Source organism: Vespa mandarinia, chromosome 10 (assembly GCF_050613455.1).
Source record: "Vespa mandarinia isolate Hongniang chromosome 10, ASM5061345v1, whole genome shotgun sequence".
NCBI lineage: Eukaryota > Metazoa > Arthropoda > Insecta > Hymenoptera > Vespidae > Vespa > Vespa mandarinia.
This window is the reverse complement of record NC_140819.1, coordinates 8259036-8277500: the sequence shown is the minus strand read 5'-3', so window position 1 is coordinate 8277500 and position 18465 is coordinate 8259036. Positions and strand designations below refer to the sequence as shown.

The window sequence follows — 18465 nt, the reverse complement described above, 5'->3', positions numbered from 1 at the left end:
AAATTCAGGATTTTACAGTACTTACAAATTCACATCACACTTCAAGCCTTTCATTTTGCATGTCTAAGGTTAAAGAAAATGAAAAAATAGCCTGTCTTCTTTCTTTAATTTTTCTTCTTTTCATCTTTTTCTCTCTCTCTCTCTCTCTCTCTCTCTTTTTCACTCATACGCACCATCTCACACGCACACTTTCTCACTTTCTTTCTCTCTCTCTCTCTCTCTCTCTCTCTCTCTCTCTCTCTCTCTCTCTCTCTCTCTCTTTCTCTCGCGTTTCAGAAAAAATCGTTATCATAACGAAGTTAAGAAAAATATGCAGATATGTATGTGATGTACGTAAACGCGTACGTACGTCGACATGTCTGCTTCTTCGCTCTCTTCTTCTCCGCTATAGATACAGAACGGACATAAAATCCAGAGGTTTTGGATTGCCAAATATAGGGGGTCGTGTAGAATCCTCCGCTAAGGATCCAAAATACTATCGGACGTTTCGCTATAGCCTTTGCGAAATTCCATGCCGATCCTTTATTGCTCGTATCTTGACCATTTTGGCTCTTGAAACCGACTGGTATATACTTTAAATTTCATTCCTTATACATTTGTTATACATATATGTATGTATATGTGTATATATATATATTTTTTTTTTATATATCTATATTCATATATTTTTTGTTTTTCTTTTCGCATGTGTATGTGTGTGTGTATGTATACATACATACATACATACATACATATATATATATATATATATTTATATATATATATATGATTCGTAGATATACAGATTTTTAAATACCATATCTAGCTACGCAAAATTATATAAGATTAAAGTAATAAATAGGCTCTAACATGCACGTGTACTTAAGAGAGATATAAAGAAACCAAAAAATCGGGAGAGGGCGGGCTGGGTTGCTTTGTTTGGTTGGGAATGAGAGGATCGCAAAAAAAAAAAAAAATCAGAAAATATCTCCAACTCGTCATTTTTACAGAATAAATTGATAGCGCTTCACGCATTTAGTTTGTGCTCTAGCAGCATTTGGGTTAAAGGAATCCTCGTTTAAGAATTCTTGAAAGAAGAGCGATCAAACAATATCTCCATTTTCTTTTTCTTTTTTTTTTTTTTTTCATCCCGCATCCCCTTCGAGTATTGATCTTCCTTTTTTCTCGATCGAACCGCCGCACTCTTTTCAATTTAGTGTACGTGCACATCATCTTTCTTTATTTTTTTTTTTTTTTTTTTTTTTGTATCAATGAGCTTTCGTGCAAGCTCTTTTTCTTTCATAACAATCTCTCTTTCCTTTGTACTCATCATTCACGCAAGCAGTCTCTCTCTCTCTGACATACACACACACACTCTCTCTCTCGCTCTCTTTCATTCTTTCTTTCGTTCTCTCTCTCTCTCTCTCTCTCTCTTTCTACATCACTCGAAAAAAAATACACTAGCTATAATATTTACAGACCAAGGTTTAAATCCTGAATCTTTACTCGGATCACGCACGAGAACGTACTTTTTTTATTTTTTATAATTTTTCTGTTTGTTTAAGCCCCCATAAGCGCCCGGGTTTTATTCTAACTTGATACATATATGTATAAAGCCAGACATATAAAGTGTGGACGAAAAGTGTATTCGCGCTTTGCTAAGAGAAAGAATTATAGAAAAAATCATAAAGAATAGGAGAAGGAGGAAGAAGTAGAAGAAGAAGAAGAAGAAACAGATAAAAAGATGGCGAGAGTAATGTCGAAGATCGAACGTTGAATCGTCGATTTTCGCGATTTCTTCAGATAAGAAGTAAAACTGTGTTCTCAAGCGAGCCCCTTTTGCTCTTATCATCATCATCATCATCATCATCATCATCATTATTATCATCATCGTCATCATCATCAATCAATCATCAGCAGCATTATCATCATCATCATTATCATTATCATCAGCAGTAGCAGCATTTTCGTTTCAATCTCACCCCTCTTTTTCTTACTTAAAAATTCTCAACACAGTCGAACGGTTCTCAGCTTCCTTTGCGCATCCCCTCATACGGTTTTTTGCTGCTCGACACAATCAATATAATCACGATAATCTTGATATTTTAAACCACAATAGTAAAAGCATATAAGCTATACAGCTACCATTCTTTATCTACAATATAGTTTTATTATAATCTTCATCTCTCTTCATTCTTTATTTCTTTCTTTCTTTTTTTTTTTCTTTTTTTCTTTTTTTATTTCATCTCGAATATTTTCCAGCTCCCTTCTCCTCCTCCCCACCCACCCACTCACCCACCTATTCCTCGGCAGACATATGTACTTTAGATGCATTTGAACATCGATTACGTCTCGTGGATACGTCGAGCGTAGAACAACTATGGACACGTTAGCCTTTTTTTACTACGAGACCATTTATAGACGCAAATACATCAAGGAGAGAGAGGAGTCCACTCTCGTAGATAAAATCGTTCCTTCTTTTTTTATTCGAGAGCCGAGAAAACAACAATATCTTGTTATATCTTTGTTATTTTTCTTTATACTCTCGACGTTTTCTCGTTGGAACAACGATATGATAATATAATTGAGAAACGGATTCATTGCCACGAAGGTGTGATTTATTAATTACCAGAGTTTGGTAATCGTTACTCCACGGATGCTATTCGAAAGCTCCTCTTCTTTCCCGCCTTTTATCTTGCATGTTCTTTTCTTAACTTTTCGTTTCGTTTCGTCTTTTCTTTTCTTTCTTTTTTTTCTTTTTTTTTTTTGTTCTTTTAATTCGCTTAGACGATCGATAGTAAGCAAGCTCTGCCGGTATTACGTCGTCTCCCCTTCTGTTCTTTTCTTTTTTTTTTTTCCTTTCTCTTCTCGTGCATTTAGATCTCGCAAGACGTCCTAAAGCGTTTTCCCTCGCGTTACTGCAACACGCAGCACTTGCATTTAGGCTTCTTCTTCAGCGTAACGTGCTCGACCTGCGACGCATCGCCTGGTCCTTGTGCCGTCATTCTCGCAACTTCGACAGTCCTCGATCCTGGGCCAACCTGAAATCGATCGATAAATCAGTCATCATCATCATCATCATCATCATCATCATCATAATAATAATAACAATAATAATAATAATAATAATAGAATCAAGATAAAGATTTAAATTACCTTCTCGTTTGCACTCAGCTGATTGTTCACTGCCGTCGAGGATTTTATCGGCGTACCATGAGCATTCCCATTTCCTTGATTGAGCCTCGGCGATGCGTTCGAATGACGATTCGTCGAGTTTGCATTTGATTTGAGAAGAGGACTGGAACTCGAATCATGATCCGGTCCAGGCGTCGTTTTGCCCGTCTCTTCGCATCCTGGTAAAGGTGGTGCCGTTTGTCCGGGAGTTGGGGTGATCGGTTTCCCACCCTTTATCAGCTCGACTATCTCGTCAGCTTCTCTCGACAAGTCACCGTCCGGCCTGAACGGGTTGTCCCATCCGCTATCCGTGCTGAAACATCGTTTTATTTTTAATCATCTTACGTGTTAAATTGGAGGTCAGGTTGAAAGACAAAAAAAAAAAATAAAAGAAAAAACAAAAAAGATACAACGAAGAAATATCTCTCAAAGTATTTTTTATCACGTCGATCGGTCGGTTCCGCAACGTCCTTGTCGTTGTCACATTTTATATTTAACAAAGTCCAATTCTCACTTACTGCACACGCTTGAACTCTCATAGATACGTGTGTTGGTACGTACTATGCTAAACGAGACTCTTATTGAATACGAAATTAAACTAGAATAGAGAATATGCAAGAATGCTGTTGAATTTGCAAACGCGTAACAACAACAACAACAACAACAACAAGAGAACAGTAGGAGTGTTAGCTCGTCTCTTATGCAACATTTTATCTATCCACCTAACATACCTATCTGATGTCATCTCTATTCGTTACATTGAACGTTCGTGAGTCCGGAATAACATCGGATATGACGTTAAATGATATCGATCATTTCTTTCAACGTTACCAGAAGAATTTTTCCTTTTTTTTTTTTTTTTTTCTTTTTCCTTGCATTACGACGCAATACAAAATTTTATTCAAACGCAGAACATTTCTCTCTTTTCTTTATTTTTTCGTTTTTCATTTCGATCGAGTTGAAGTTTTTAAATAACGTGTTGCTCGATCATAGATTAAAGAGAAACAATGAATTAAACGCAATTGCCGCACTCGAACGACCGTGGCATTAAAGCTTTGGCATTGAATCGTACTTAATCGAGCTCTCTCTCTCTCTCTCTCTCTCTCCTAGTCGCACTCGAGCCTGCGTTATTCGCGTCACCGGAATGCACGGTATACGCATACGCGCACGCGCCCATACACACACACACAAATCAGGCACAGGCATATAGACATACTAGAAACCATGCGTGTCGAATAGGTAGAAGCTCGCTCGCTCGCTCGCTCGCTTGCACGCACGAACGAAACGAGTTCCCTTTCGTTCGTGCAAAATTCGTATCTCGGATATTCGCGTCGTCTCGTGACGTACGTCAAACTTCCGCTTAATTTACGTACCCAATCCCGCGTAATATGGAAGTACCTCCGGTAAACTATTACTGTAATTCGACTGTGCAAGGAAATTGAACATTCGTAAACGCTTTTTCCTTTTCTCCCCCCGCCACCTCTCTTCTTCTTTCTTTTTTCATTCGTTTGTTTGTTTCTATTATTTTTTTTCTTTCTTCTTCTTTTCTTTTCGAGAATGTCATCGCGAAAGGATTTTATTACAGGGGTTGCAAATCGTTTCCGGCGGTGATTGCAAAGCTGATTGTGTTCCGAAGGGTCGCACATGTCATAGGAGAAGGTGTCCTGTTTCCGTGAGGGTCGTTGAACGTGTTAAACGTTCCGTGAAATTGTTCCTTTCTTTCTCTCTCTCTCTCTCTCTCTCTCTCTCTCTCTCTCTCTCTCTTTAATCATTTCAACCTTCGTCCGGTCAATTCTGTTCGAATCTGTCATTGATTTCGTTCGTTTTCGGTATGTATTGAAAAGTCTCTTTCGTCAACACTTTTCCGATAAGCTTCTATCTCTCTTTCTCTCTTTATCTCTCTCATTTTATTATTATGTGTCTGTTATCGGGAAGAGGATCGATCGAACGTCCTGGTCATAAATTGATTAACTCACCGTGTCTTATACTAATCTCGAGGAATAAGATAAAAGATGACAAAAAAAAAAAAGAAAAAGAGAAAAAAAAGAAAAAAAAGAGAGAAAAAAAAAAGAAAAAAAAATGAAAAAAGAAAGCAGAAGAAGACGAAGTAACGTCGATTAGAGAAAAAAAGGAAAAAGTTTCGAAGAGTTCGGAGTTAGTTCGAATGAAGGCGAGGCTAACCGGAAATAGACAGGAGATGGAAGACGATGGAAACTTCCGAACTGACCTCGTTAGATCAGACCTCATCTTTTTTTTTTTTTTTTTTTTCTTTTCCATGGAACTAGTCTTTTACTATCTCCCTCTGTCCCTCCCCTTCTTCTCTATCTCTCTCTCTCTCTCTCTTTCATCTTTAAAGACTTCAATCGAGTTTCGAGCGAGTTTGCTTGCTCGACAATTTTTGGTATTATGTACATACGTAGGTACATATGTATGTACTGAAAAAGAAGGAGATACGCTCGTGCCTATGAGAACGAAAAGAGAACGAGGGTGAGAGAGTGAGGGTGAGGTTGAGTAAGGAAAGAGGAAGAGGAAGAAGAAGTGGAGGAAGAAGTGGACAAAGAAGAGGAGAAAGAAGAAGAAGAAGAAGAAGAAGAAGAAGAAGAAGAAGAAGAAGAAGAAATAGCACGAGAGAAGAGCCGAGTTTGCGAAGAAACGAAAGCGAGTAGGTGGAGGAACCGAATGTAGAGGAAAAGCATGTTTTCTCTCTCTCTCTCTCTCTCTCTCTCTTTCTCTCTCTCTCTCACTCTCTTTCACTCTCTTTCTGTCTTTCGAAGCACCGAAAGGAAAAATAGGTTGGTTGGTAGTTTGAGAGCTGGCCAAGGGCCAGCCAGGCTAATAATGTCCGATATTACGAAATTCTATGACCGTACGTTCCCCTACTTTTCTCGGATTTAAATCCAACACGGGAGGGGGAAATCGCATTACCGTATATCTTCTTCTTCCTCTTACGAGGAAATGAAAATAATCCAAGGAATTAACGTACCAGTATAACGCCAATAGATATCATATTATACGATTTTCGTATAAATGTTTGTTATCGATAATCGACTATACGTACTTTTTCTTTTCTTCTTTTTTTTTTTTCTTCTTTCTTTTTTTATTTTCCATTGACAATCAACGATATTGGAACACATTTCTGAACGAAGCAAATAATCGAAGAAAACGACCACTCTTTTGCATTTCCAAGATACATACATATATATATATATATATATATATATATATATGTATATTATACATATATGTGTGAACCGTTTGAATGGCACATACCTACCACGTGCTCGTTAAAAAGACTCTTTGTGAGGGTTCAACGACCCCGAAAAGAATTTTCCTTGGCTCGGGTAAGAGCTTTAATCGCGAACAAGAAGTCGTACGGATAAGCGCAGAAATATATCGTCTGCGATTATTCCGTTGGAACGATCGAGATTCCACGTGAATTCTTTACATCGAGGAAAAGAAAAAAAGAAAAAAAAAAAAAAAAAAAAAAAGGAATCATGGAATTTCAGTGGATAAATCAAGCGTTAAAATTTTTGAAGAACGAAATTGGATATTGAGAATGGGAACGATAGGTAGTACCAACGAAAGACAAAGACAGAAACAGACGGAGAGAGCGAGAGAGAAAGAGAAAGACAGCCTCAATGAGGTTAACAAGGTCTATCGCTTGTGGGCCATAGGACACGTCCGTTGCACGAGAATCGTGTCGCGTGTTCTCGATCGAACCACAGCGTGGCCTCAAGAAATATCGACGTATTTCTTTATTTATATATATTTCTTTCTTTTTCTTATTTTTTTACAAGCTTTTTCTTTTCAAGAGAAATACGATAAGAAAAATAAAAAGTAAAGGAAACAGTTAATTAGAATTAACGCAGAAAGAAACAATAATTATTAGAAAGATTAGAAAGAGAGAAAAGAAAACAGGAATGTATGTATGCATTTCCTTCGAAAAGATATACTAAGTACGATCATTAAAAAATTAGTACGTAGTAGTTAATATCCTTAGTGGTTGTTTCATGTGTGTTGATTGGTTGGTCGGCCGATATACGCAAATAGTCGTCTTCAATATAAGCAAAGTTCGATCGGGAAAAGTTAGTGTGCCGCCACTTTCGTCTTTAGTAATCGTAGACCGACCGACGCCAATGGAGACACAATTTTCTGTCGCTCTGAGGGTCTTCAACCCCTAAGGCACGCGACACTACGAATAATCTAGCTTTAAGTCTATAGGTAACCTTCGCACTGGACGGGCTGCTTTGTATCATTTGCGAACGTTTCTTTTAATTTTGCGAAGAAAAAAAAAATAAACAAATAAAAAACAAAACAGAAAAAAAAGTAATAAAGAAATAAGTAAATAAAAAAAAAAAAGAAAAAAAAAGAGAGAAAAGAAAAGATCATCGTTAGAAAAAGATGAGAACAATTTGATGCGTCTTGAGGGTGGGATTACCTTTCGTTGCCATCGGAGTCCTTGGGTACCTTAATCACGTAATAGACGTGTCCTCCATGAGTGGTCGTCATTTTCGACGGTATCGATTATCGAATCGTACGTCATCAAACTCACAATATAAAGGATCACTACCGACGCGAACGTTTTATTTACGCGAATCGATCACGAATCGTTTCTCGTTACACTCTTTCTATTTCTTCGTTCGATTAAGAAAAATTATTGTCGAATTTTATATTTAACAACATTTTTTGCATTCTCTTCCCATTTGATTTTCCTTCTTTTTCGATGATTCTGCAATGATCGAAAAAATAGACGCACGTACTCGTTGCTGTCGTACAAAGAACTTGGCCGATTTTAAGAGAGAAAGAGAAAGAGAAAGAGAAAGAGGGAAAGAGAGAGACAAAGAGAGAGAGAGAGAGAGAGAGAAAAAGAGAGAGCGATGAAAAGAGGGAGAAACTCAAAGACGAACGTAAGACTTTATTTTTAAGCGCTTTCGTGGCGGGAGATCCTTCGCGAATATATATTCTCTCTCTCTCTCTCTCTCTCTCTCTCTCTTCGTTTCTCTTCCGTCCTCTCTCTCTCTCTCTCCCTCCCCCCTCGACATAACTTCACTCTAGAAACGTTATTTCAAGCGATCCGTTTCCGAGAAGGAAAGCTCGCATTTTCCTCGTCGCATGAGATCCCCTCGAAGAGTTTTCTTTTGTTCCTCTTTTATGTACGCGTTACCGAGACGACAACGACAACGACAACGACAACGACAACGACAACGACAACGACGACGATGACGACGACGACGACGACGACGAAGACGACGACGATGCTGTGCCAGAAGAAGCTTGGATCTTTCCTGTGGATCGTATGGAATGTTGGAAAATTTGATCTACCGGGTGAGACAAATTCTTACCTCGGTACAAAGTGAGAGTGAGTGAGAGGAAGGGAGAGAAAGAGAGAGGGAGGGAGAGAAAGAGAGAGAGGAAGAGAGAGGAATCGATAAATCGAAGTTATCTCATCTAACACTAATTTCCGTAGATAATTTAATGGACCATGACCTATTTTTTTCTCTCTCCCTCTTATATCGACTTTATTATCTCTCGTGTTATCGATAACGCAACTGGTCTCGAAGCGATTGTCTACATCGTGTAACATCGGACGGCTGTTTATTTTTTCTTTTTATTTTATAGTATAACGTACGGCTTCCGGAAAATGTAAGAACTCAGTTCTTATCATAGGACGATTACGAATCACAATACTATAAACCGATAACTGTGTTTCTAGAATATAAAAAAGAGAAAAAAAAACATAGGAAAAAGAAAACAAGAAAAGAGCAGGATAAGAGCTCAGTGAAGTGATCGTACGAATAGAAAAAGAAAAAAGAAAGATGATAAAAAAAAGAAAGAAAAACAAACAAGAAATTATCATAAGACGTACCTACAATTTTTGTCTATTCTACAATTGTTCAAAGGACATTTTTCGTACATTTATATATTCGATCTGAGAGAAAGAAAATAAGAAATCACGTGAATACGATCGTTAAATTTTTACTACAAGGATTATCGTCTATTTCGAGCGTTGACATTTTCAGTTTCTGAATTAACGAGCACCAAGAGCAGAGAGTGCTCTCTTTCCCTCTCATCACGTCGTAGTCCCGTTAGTATCGTCTAACACGGTGGCGCTCCCACATTTCCACCTTGCATTCCGAACTATAACATCCCCTTTTCATCCCCCTCCCTCACGAGCAAGAATCCCCACGCTCCATTCCGCCCTGTCATGGGATTGGTTGAAAGCGAGGGAGGATATATGGGTCATGGCTGCTCGGTCCACGGGCGAATATAAACCCCCGTTCTTCCGTCTCTTCGAGGTATATAGGACAGAGAGGAAGGAAAAAAGAGCGGTGGATCGGAGATAGAGAGGGCTGACGAGGGCTCAGGAGGGAAGGGGAAACAACGGTGCCACGACGTGACACGGTAATGCATTTTCACATGCCCAACGGTCGGTTGCATGCACTTTGTCGAGATTTTTCACCAACGAATTTGATGCAATGCAATTTATTTTCTCTTTCATTTTTTTTCTTTTTTTTTTCTTTTTTCTTTTTTTTTTTACACGATTCTCGCTCTCGCGAGACTTTATACTCTATTTTTTTTATTTATTTTATAATATATTCATATTTTTCTTTTCCTTTATACTTTCGCATACAACTTTTTATGTAACGCGTAAAATTTCCTACGTTACGAGAAGAGCAAGCAGAAGGCACCGTTGCTGCTTTATTATACCTTCGTGTTATTATTTATAAAACGAAGGGAGGAAAAGAAGGGAAGTGATGTAGGAATATATAGCAGTGAAATGTTTATACCTCATACGGCGTCTTTTAAAAGGCCGACGTTACAAAGCCTGTTCGTCTTTTAATGTTAATATTTTAATTATTAAAAAAAAAAACTACGTTCGAGCGAAAAAGGAATATAATGTTCAACGAATACCGTAGACGTTATTCGTGAATGGGAGTAAAGCCAAGACCGATAAAATCGTTGAAGTATTTTTCCTTGAAACTCAGGTATTTGCGAGGAGGTCGTTGGGACAGATCGTCGTAAAATGCATTTACGAGAATAGCGATAAAAGTTCGTCGAGAATTAATGGTTTCTTATTTCTCTTTTTGTTTTTCCTTGCACGAATATTGCATTTGGTGCAATAGTAGATTATTATGCGAACGACAATGTTAAAGAAAATTTCTTACTCTACGATAAAATTTCTATTATGAGAAGAACAAAGGCTTGATCGTTTTGTATAGGAAAGGAGGGGTGAACGGAGGGGGGGGGGAATTGGAGCGTCCTGTAACTTGAATTAATTTTTATGAAGGTTAATAATAAACGATAGAAGAAAAGAGAGTATGTGTGTGAGATAGAAACAGAGAGAGAGAGAGAGAGAGAGAGAGAGAGAGAGAGAGAGAGAGAGAGAGAGAAACGGGATAAAAAAGATCAAAGGGAAAGAGGGAGAAAAGAATAACTCTCGAGTGGATAACTCGGCAACTCTTAGTGGAAGATACTTGTCGTGAGTTCTTCGAAGTCCTCGGTTGTAGTCAACGATCGAGAGAGAGGGGGAGAGAAAGAGAGAGAGAGAGAGAGAGCGAGAGGAAGAGCAACGAAAGAAAAAGATAAAAAAAAATTGAATGAAGGAATGACGATTATGACGATGATAATGTTATTGTCTATTGGTATATGACATATATCATATTTTCAAATAAAATCTACGAAACGCCTTGTCCTATTTCCTAACTGTCTACTTTGCGGTTTAAATCGAGAAAACGTAGATGATGGATCAAGGCCGCTACGTTCCTTCGATTACCTACAAACATTCATCGAAGCAAGCAAAATCGATAGTTCCGACGTTTCCATTTATTTTCGTGCATTAGCGGGAAAGATATTAAACCGATTGTTGAGGTATACGATGAAGGCAAATGTGCTAATAGAATAGCGTTGCTCTTTCGTAATATCGAATGGAGAACCATCGTCGCTTCTTCGTACGTTCCTGAACTTTCCTAAGGCAGGTCACGGTTCCCGAGCGAGAGGAGGATAGTCCTTTCTTTGCCCTCTATCTTTGGCACACGCTTCTACGCGAATGATCGTCTTCTTATACCCCACGATTTTCGTGCCGGCTTTTGACTTCTTCTTCTTCTTCTTTTCCTTTTTTTCTTTTTCTTCTTCTTCGTACGTGAACTTTAAAGTTTTCTAATCGATCGTTGAGATTATCTATATCGCGATTTTTATTACATAAAAGTTCCTGGGAAAAGTGAACACTTGCGAATAAGATATTGCTTTTGATAGCACCAAGTAAAGATCAGGAATAAAGTATATATATATATATATGTATGTATATATATATATATATATATATATGTATGTATGTATGTATCTAATAAATAAAGAAATATAAGAATAAAAAGAAGAAGCGAAGGAAGAGAATGCGAAAAAGAGATGCACACTTCAGCGCTCTAGGTCAAACCAACTCGAATATCCATACCGGAAAAAGACTTTTGAGATAATGGACCGAACCAAGAGACGCAGGGGCCAAGTTTTCTAATCTCTCAATCGTATACGAACTCCGTTTTCCTTTTGTTTTTCTTTTTTCTTTTCTTAATTCTCACTCTTAATCCTCACATTCCACACGAAACTAAAATACCGACTATTACGAAAGCAAATCGAACACACGCTTTCGTTTCTCCGTGTCACTTTTCCTTCTTATATTTGCACACGTGCACACTCGTGTGGATTTCTATCCATAATGAAGAAGAAACAATGAGTAATAGTATTAATAGTAGGACTAGTAATAGTAGTAGTAGTAACAGTACTAGTAATAGTAATTAGTAATAGTAATAGTGATTAGTAATAGTAGTAGTAACAGTAGAATATTCTACTACTTTTGTATTCTTTCCAAATGGATTTAGATTTTCTTTGAGGAGAGAATAGAAAAGGAGGGAAAGAGGAAATAGCGTTAGGACATATTTCTTATCTATGCCGATCTTCAAACGATTGTAATAATTTAAAATAAAAATGAAACAGCAACGAGGAGAAAAGGAAAAATTAAAAAAAAAAAAAGAAAAAAAAAAGAAAAAAAAAAGGCAAATAAAAAAAAGGAGAGATACAAAAAATAAAAAAATAAAAAAAATGAAAGAGAGAGAGAGAGAGAGAGAGAGAGAGAAAGAGATAGAAAATCCGCAAAGATACGAACGCAAGAGAAGTTAGAAGGAGAGAGAATGACGAGACGGGTTCGCTGATGCAGTCGACGGCACGACTGGCCCTCGCGAGTGCCTTTGCCAGTGGCTCACCGCACCTCTGCGCGTCCACCACCCACGCTATATCGATCTTTCATCCTCTCTCTCTCTCTCTCTCCCTCTCTCTATCTCTATCTCTATTTCTATCTTTCTCTGTTTCTCTCTCTCTCTCTCTCTCTCTCTCTCTCTCTCTCGCGAGTCTCTCTTTCGTAGCTGGGTCGCTACTGCCTCTGCTTCGTGTAGCTGCTGCTGATGGAGGAGGTGGTACCGTTGGAGGTGGTGCTCCTAGTATTACTGGTGCTGCCGTTGATGGTGGTGGTGGTGGTGGTGACGGAGCTGATCACGGAAACGGAGCAGGCTCGAAGAGAGGGAGGAATACCCGTGCGTCGCGAGGATGCGCGTATTGCTTTCTACGCATTCTCTTTCCACATCTTCCGCACTTTATATTGTATATTTGTTTTTTTTTTTTTTTCTTTTCTTTTCTGATTAAACTTTTTCTTTCAAGAACTTCAAAACATTTGGACATTAAAAATTTTCAGACAATCAGTTTTTATACTTATATTGCTAATTTCGATAAATTTTCTTCTTTATTCCCTCTCCCATATTATCCCTCTCGTATAATAAAAAATAATCTTAGGACAACTATGTTACATTTGTAATATCTATATATAGGTTATATATTGCGATTTGGTATCCATATCTTAGAATCATAAAAAAGATTCAAGATCATGTATTTCTGAATGCCCAAAATGTTCCCTCTTATATTCGAATCTTCGCAGTTCTTGAAATATTGAAAGCTTTCGGAGGCGTTACATACATATACGTATCGCGTGGTTTCGTCGTGAGATCACACGGTGAAATTGCAGAAATTGCGAAATCGTCCATTGCTTTCGTCTCTGCTTATATATCTACAATGGATACGTAACTATGATCGTAAGAAGAAACTAAAAGGAGAAAGTGGAAAACTACGATGAATTATGGATCTGACAGTTATCTCTGGAGGGATCGGATCGGATCGGATCGGATTAGTAGTAATGGAAGAACTGATTCGATGGAAACGATGATTTGATATTAATTTATTCTAAACAATCATCATAATGCTACTACGATCGAATTAATATTAATAAAATAATCGATTTTACAAAAAGGAAGGGAGAAAAAAAAACAAAGAAAGAATATGCAAGGAAGGATAAGATTCGATAGCATCGAATCTGTTAGACCGTTATCTAGGCGCAACCTCGATGCGTCTGTAATTAAGGATTAATTAACGAGATTGCAGCGGGCTTACGATTTATTTGTTTGGTCATCACGTAATCTCTCGATCCCCGAAGGATTATTTTTGGACGAAACGTATTTGTTCGAAATGTACGTATCAGTTTCTCCCCAAAATCCATGATAGATTTATCGTTGATTTCGAATTGTTTTGCTTAACGAATATGGAACGAGAAAATAAAACAAATACGGGGTTGATATTGAAATCGAAAAATATTATCAGATTTTCGGGAGGATTGATGAAGTGTGCTAAGAAATGTTGCTAACTGTTTTCGCGAAGGGAGTTTGGTGCAACGAAGAACGCGGAAGAGGGAGAAAGAGGAAGAAGGGAGGGTGGGGAGAGAAGGAGGGCAAGAGAGAGAGAGAGAGAGAGAGAGAGAGAGAGAGAGAAAGGAACGCCTGCTTCCGGCCCATTAAAAGCGACGGGGGTCGCACGGATCGTGTGCAGGAGGCTAATTATTCCGAAGACAGTGGTTATCATCCATTACTTGGAACTTTCTTACGAATTTCTCTTTTATGTAGTTTAATCGATGTCACGGGGAAAGGATCGTTGACCTTATTTGAAAATAGTCTAGTCTATCGCGCATTGTAATTCGAAGAAAAAAGCAACCAAGGAAGGAAAGAAGATAGGAAGGAAGTAAGCGAGCAAGCGATCAATCAATCAGGATTCACGTTTTAATTCGAGCTCGACAGGGATTCCTTAAATGGTGTAAGACACTTGAATACTTCCGGTACGAATCACCGTTATATAGATACCAAGACAGTTTATTTACTCTCTCTCTCTCTCTCTCTCTCTCTCTCTCTCTCTCTCTCTCTCTCTCTCTTTCTCCCTCCCTCTCGAAGCTTCAAGAATCTCTTCAAGTAGTGGACGGTAAGTCGTTTAAAATGTTTGTAAGTGAGAGAGAAATTGGCACGGCTGGACGGTGGAACTTGCGTTACGTAAAAAGCACGTTTTAACGATGTTAACCTTGGCACGTATTACTTAGAGCCCAAACGTCGTTTCAACGCGTACAATGAACCGCAATCATTATCGATTACTTTCTAATCTAACTCGATCAGATACTTATAGCATCAAGAAAAATACCGATAAAAGAGAAATCTTATGGACGTTTGGATCTTAATCATTTTTCTCGATAAAAAGAAAAAAGAAAGAAAAAAAAAAGAAAAGAAAAAGAAAAAGGAAAAAGAAAAAATAGAAAAATTTCTATCTAAGACGATAGATACATATTTTGTCACGATAATTAATTAATTAATTATTTAGTTGCATCAAAGATCGCGATTAACGTTTTAATTCAAATAACTTTGAATGCACTGACCCTCTTTTCACTTTCATTAAGTCGTTTATTACTTCATTCATCGACCAAATCTAATCCGCAAGTGGAACAATGACGTTCTTATTTCGACTTGACTATGTTCGTTGTTTTACGAACAAAGAAGCAAAAAAACGGGTTTATTTGCTACTAGCATAAATCCTAGGCGGTGTTAATATAATTAAAGTTGTGAAAAAAAAAAAAGAAAGAGAAAAGACAAAAGAAAAAGGAAAGAAAGAAAGAAAGAAAATGACAAAGAAAAGTAACCTACCTGATTTGCGTGTGATACGCAGGGGTGGTGTGTTCAGAATGCGTCGTTAAAAGTTCAGCAGGACTCGTAGCCATGTTGATGGGATGGCCAATGGGTGGTGCAATTGGCTCCAATAATAGGACACCAGGTGTAGCGGGCGAAGGTTGTGGACCAAGCAACGACACGCGTACCTTTTCTCTGCCTTCGCTGTTAAACACAAATATCAAACGATTGAATAAACGTTGAACGAAAAAAATAAAAAAAATAAAAAAAAAAGAAGAACAGTAAGTATATAAATAAAATCAAGAAAAAAAAAAAGAAGAAAATCAAAAAAGAAAAGAAAAAAAGAAAATGAAAACGAATACGATCGGACTAACGTTCAGGTCCACTCGCAACTTGTAGAGACGCTTGAAACTTAATGACGAAAGTACCAACGATACTCCGCTTTAAATTGTCGTAATTTCGTTGTGACGACATTCGTGAGACGAGTTCGAGTCGAGTCATCGTCTCTCTTCTTGGTCGTAACTACTTAAGCCTACTACTTTTAAAGATCCAAGAATATCATTCGTTCGTATGTAACAATTGAGTAAGAGAGAAAAAGAGATTGAGCTGTTTAGAAAGAGAAAAGAAGAAAAAAGAAAAAAAGAAAAAAGAAAAAGAAAAAAGAAATTATTTTTTCTCTATTTTTTTTTCTCATCTTCCTCTTCTATTTTTTTATTTTTCTAATTATCATTTGGACCGATATAAAATAGAGATGATTTTTTCTTTTTCTTTTTTTTTTAATGAAACGAAATTCAACAAGATATAAAAAAGTTTCGACGAATGTAAGACATTATCTAAAATTTAATATATAAATGAATAATTAATGCGGAGGGGATATATGTCAACCATGTTCGTGACTTATCAACGGAGGAAAACGTGTTTGGTCACTCGTGGAAAACGTAATTCGACTCTGCTAACAACACACATTTTGCTTATGTAACTTTTCATGGAACGTAATTCGCCGTATTAATGCTTTATACTACGTAGATGAGAGAAGACTCCTCGTAAAAAGATTATATATATATATATTACACATGTAGATCTTTGAGAGAGGCTTGATATCGTTTGATAATCGTAAAATGGAATGCTCGTCGTCTCTTGCTTTTTGCCTTTTAGACCACCCTTTCTCTCTCTCTCTCTCTCTCTCTCTCTCTCTCTCTCTCTCTCTCTCTCTCTCTCTCTCTCTATCTCTCTCATCCCTTCGTCTACCTTGTCTTTAAAAGCACTCACGTGTTGCACGAATGGCATGTTGCCAATGCGTGTAAACCATGCCTGTTCGGTACGACGTGTGTCCATCCACATCGTAAAATTCAGGGACGTTCCGCGATACGCGTTTGCGATACTTCGATGGTTCATCGTAGATGAATGGATGCTGTATTTGAAGATAAAAAAAAACTAAAAGATAAAAAGATAGATAGATAAAGAGAGAGAGAGAGAGAGAGAGAGAGAGGGAGAGAAAATGGAATTCGCGTGAATAAGATATTTTCTCATTTCGTAGATGGAGGAAAAGTAAAGAAATTTCTTAATTGTCCGTAAGATTAACGTAAAGAGTAAAAAGTCAGGGCTTAATTTTCCTTGTGCATTAACTCATTTGAGGAGTGCTGCGTTAACCTTCTAAAGAAAATTAAATTCAAGAAGGGTTGTCGATGGCTGCAGGGCAAGACCGCGTAAACGGTGGCTTTAAAGTTCGAGTGGTTGTTGGTGGCATCTAGCTAGCTAGCTAACTAGCTAGATAGTCAGCCAGCTTGCCTGCCAGCCTGCCAGCCAGCTAGCTATGGAAAATGATCCCTCGAGAGATCCCTCCTGCGAAGTAGATGATGATAAAGATGAGGGTGAACAAGGGGGTGGAGATGGTAAAAAGAAGAGTACGTCGTATTTCTATCCGCAGGGGATCCCATTTTCAGGGATTAAGGAGGGTAAGTGTCGGTAGACTTAAACCGTCCTGCATCGTTCAAGAAAATTTCAAAATTTTCTCTACGATAAAAAATATATTCGACTCAGAGTTTTACCTTGGATATCATTTTGAAGAACGAACGAATGAACTCTTGACACACGGGTCAGGACCCATTTCATTCGAATTAATTTTTATAACTCGAGATTACGATGCTAGAAAGAAGATAAGTTAACATTCTCTTTACGCCTACGTTATGTCTTCGATCATATTAGAGTTGGGTGGTGTAAATGTTATATACTCTCATGTGATCTCTCGCTCTTTAAATATTTTATTTGACCTAATGAAAAACTTCGATTCTTCTATATACATACATACATACATACATACATACATACATACATACATATATATATATATATATATATGAGCTTAAAAAAAAAAAAAAAAAAAAAAAGAAAAAGAAAAAAGAAAATATACTACAATAATTGAGAATAGAGAATGCACAAACGAACGATATTGATTATTCAAAGTGAACTCGTCCGATATGAACATTCCCGAACACGCAGCATCATCGTTTACGGAGGATACGAAGCGTGAGTTTGTTCCTTTTCACGGTGCTCCGTCGTGTCGTGGATATTAAAGTACCGTTTCGATGTCGTGACGCTCCAACGAACACGTTAACGTCCTACATCCCCTCAGTCGCAATTGTATATTACGGTATATAGAGCGAAGAAAACGAGAAAAACGATCCATCGAATCAACGTAGTCGATGATCTCCAGAGAGTACACTAACACAGACACACACACACACACACACATATATATATATATACATACACATATTGTGTCGCAATTGTCAGTAATAAGGATACTCGAGGAAACAAGTAAATAGGTACCCTTTCCTATCGTGACAATCCTGGATATCAGCCAAAGGAAGCAGACTACTACAATTCGATTTGTAATTTTCTTTTCTATTTCTTTTCTGTTCTTTAAGAGGTAACACTTTGCGATGAATGAATCTTCTGATCGATGCCTATCGTTCCATGGCCGTTGATTTTATCACTGCTTATCTTTATCGGGAGAGGCAGAAAGTGAGAGTGAGAGAGAGAGAGAGAGAGAGAGAACGCGAGAGAGAGAGAGAGAGAGAGAGAGAGAGAGAGAGAGATAAAAAAGAAAGATACCTCCAACGACGACGACGAGATGGCACAACTACGACTACGACTTTCGACGAGGATAAATCGATGATACATAAGCCTATGTTCGAGAAAGATAGCTATCGGATTACGTCATGAGTATACATCGAAACGACGTCTCGAAAGGCGATACTTCTTCGATACTGTATTA

At 37.7% G+C, this 18465-nt stretch overlaps 1 protein-coding gene across 2 annotated transcripts in view; it reads right to left on the bottom strand.

The window, feature by feature from the left end:
* Positions 1–1213: 1213 nt before the first annotated feature.
* Positions 1214–18465, bottom strand: part of LOC118445497 (uncharacterized) — a 55728-nt gene continuing 38476 nt past the window's right edge. For both annotated transcript variants that reach the window (XM_085659634.1, XM_085659635.1), the window contains exons 6-8: positions 15207–15392; positions 3136–3466; positions 1214–3020 (exon numbers count right to left, since the gene is read on the bottom strand). In XM_085659634.1, the coding sequence (XP_085515760.1) occupies positions 2895–3020; positions 3136–3466; positions 15207–15392 (643 nt within the window). In that variant the 3' untranslated portion in view covers positions 1214–2894. The remainder of the gene's footprint in view (positions 3021–3135; positions 3467–15206; positions 15393–18465) is intronic.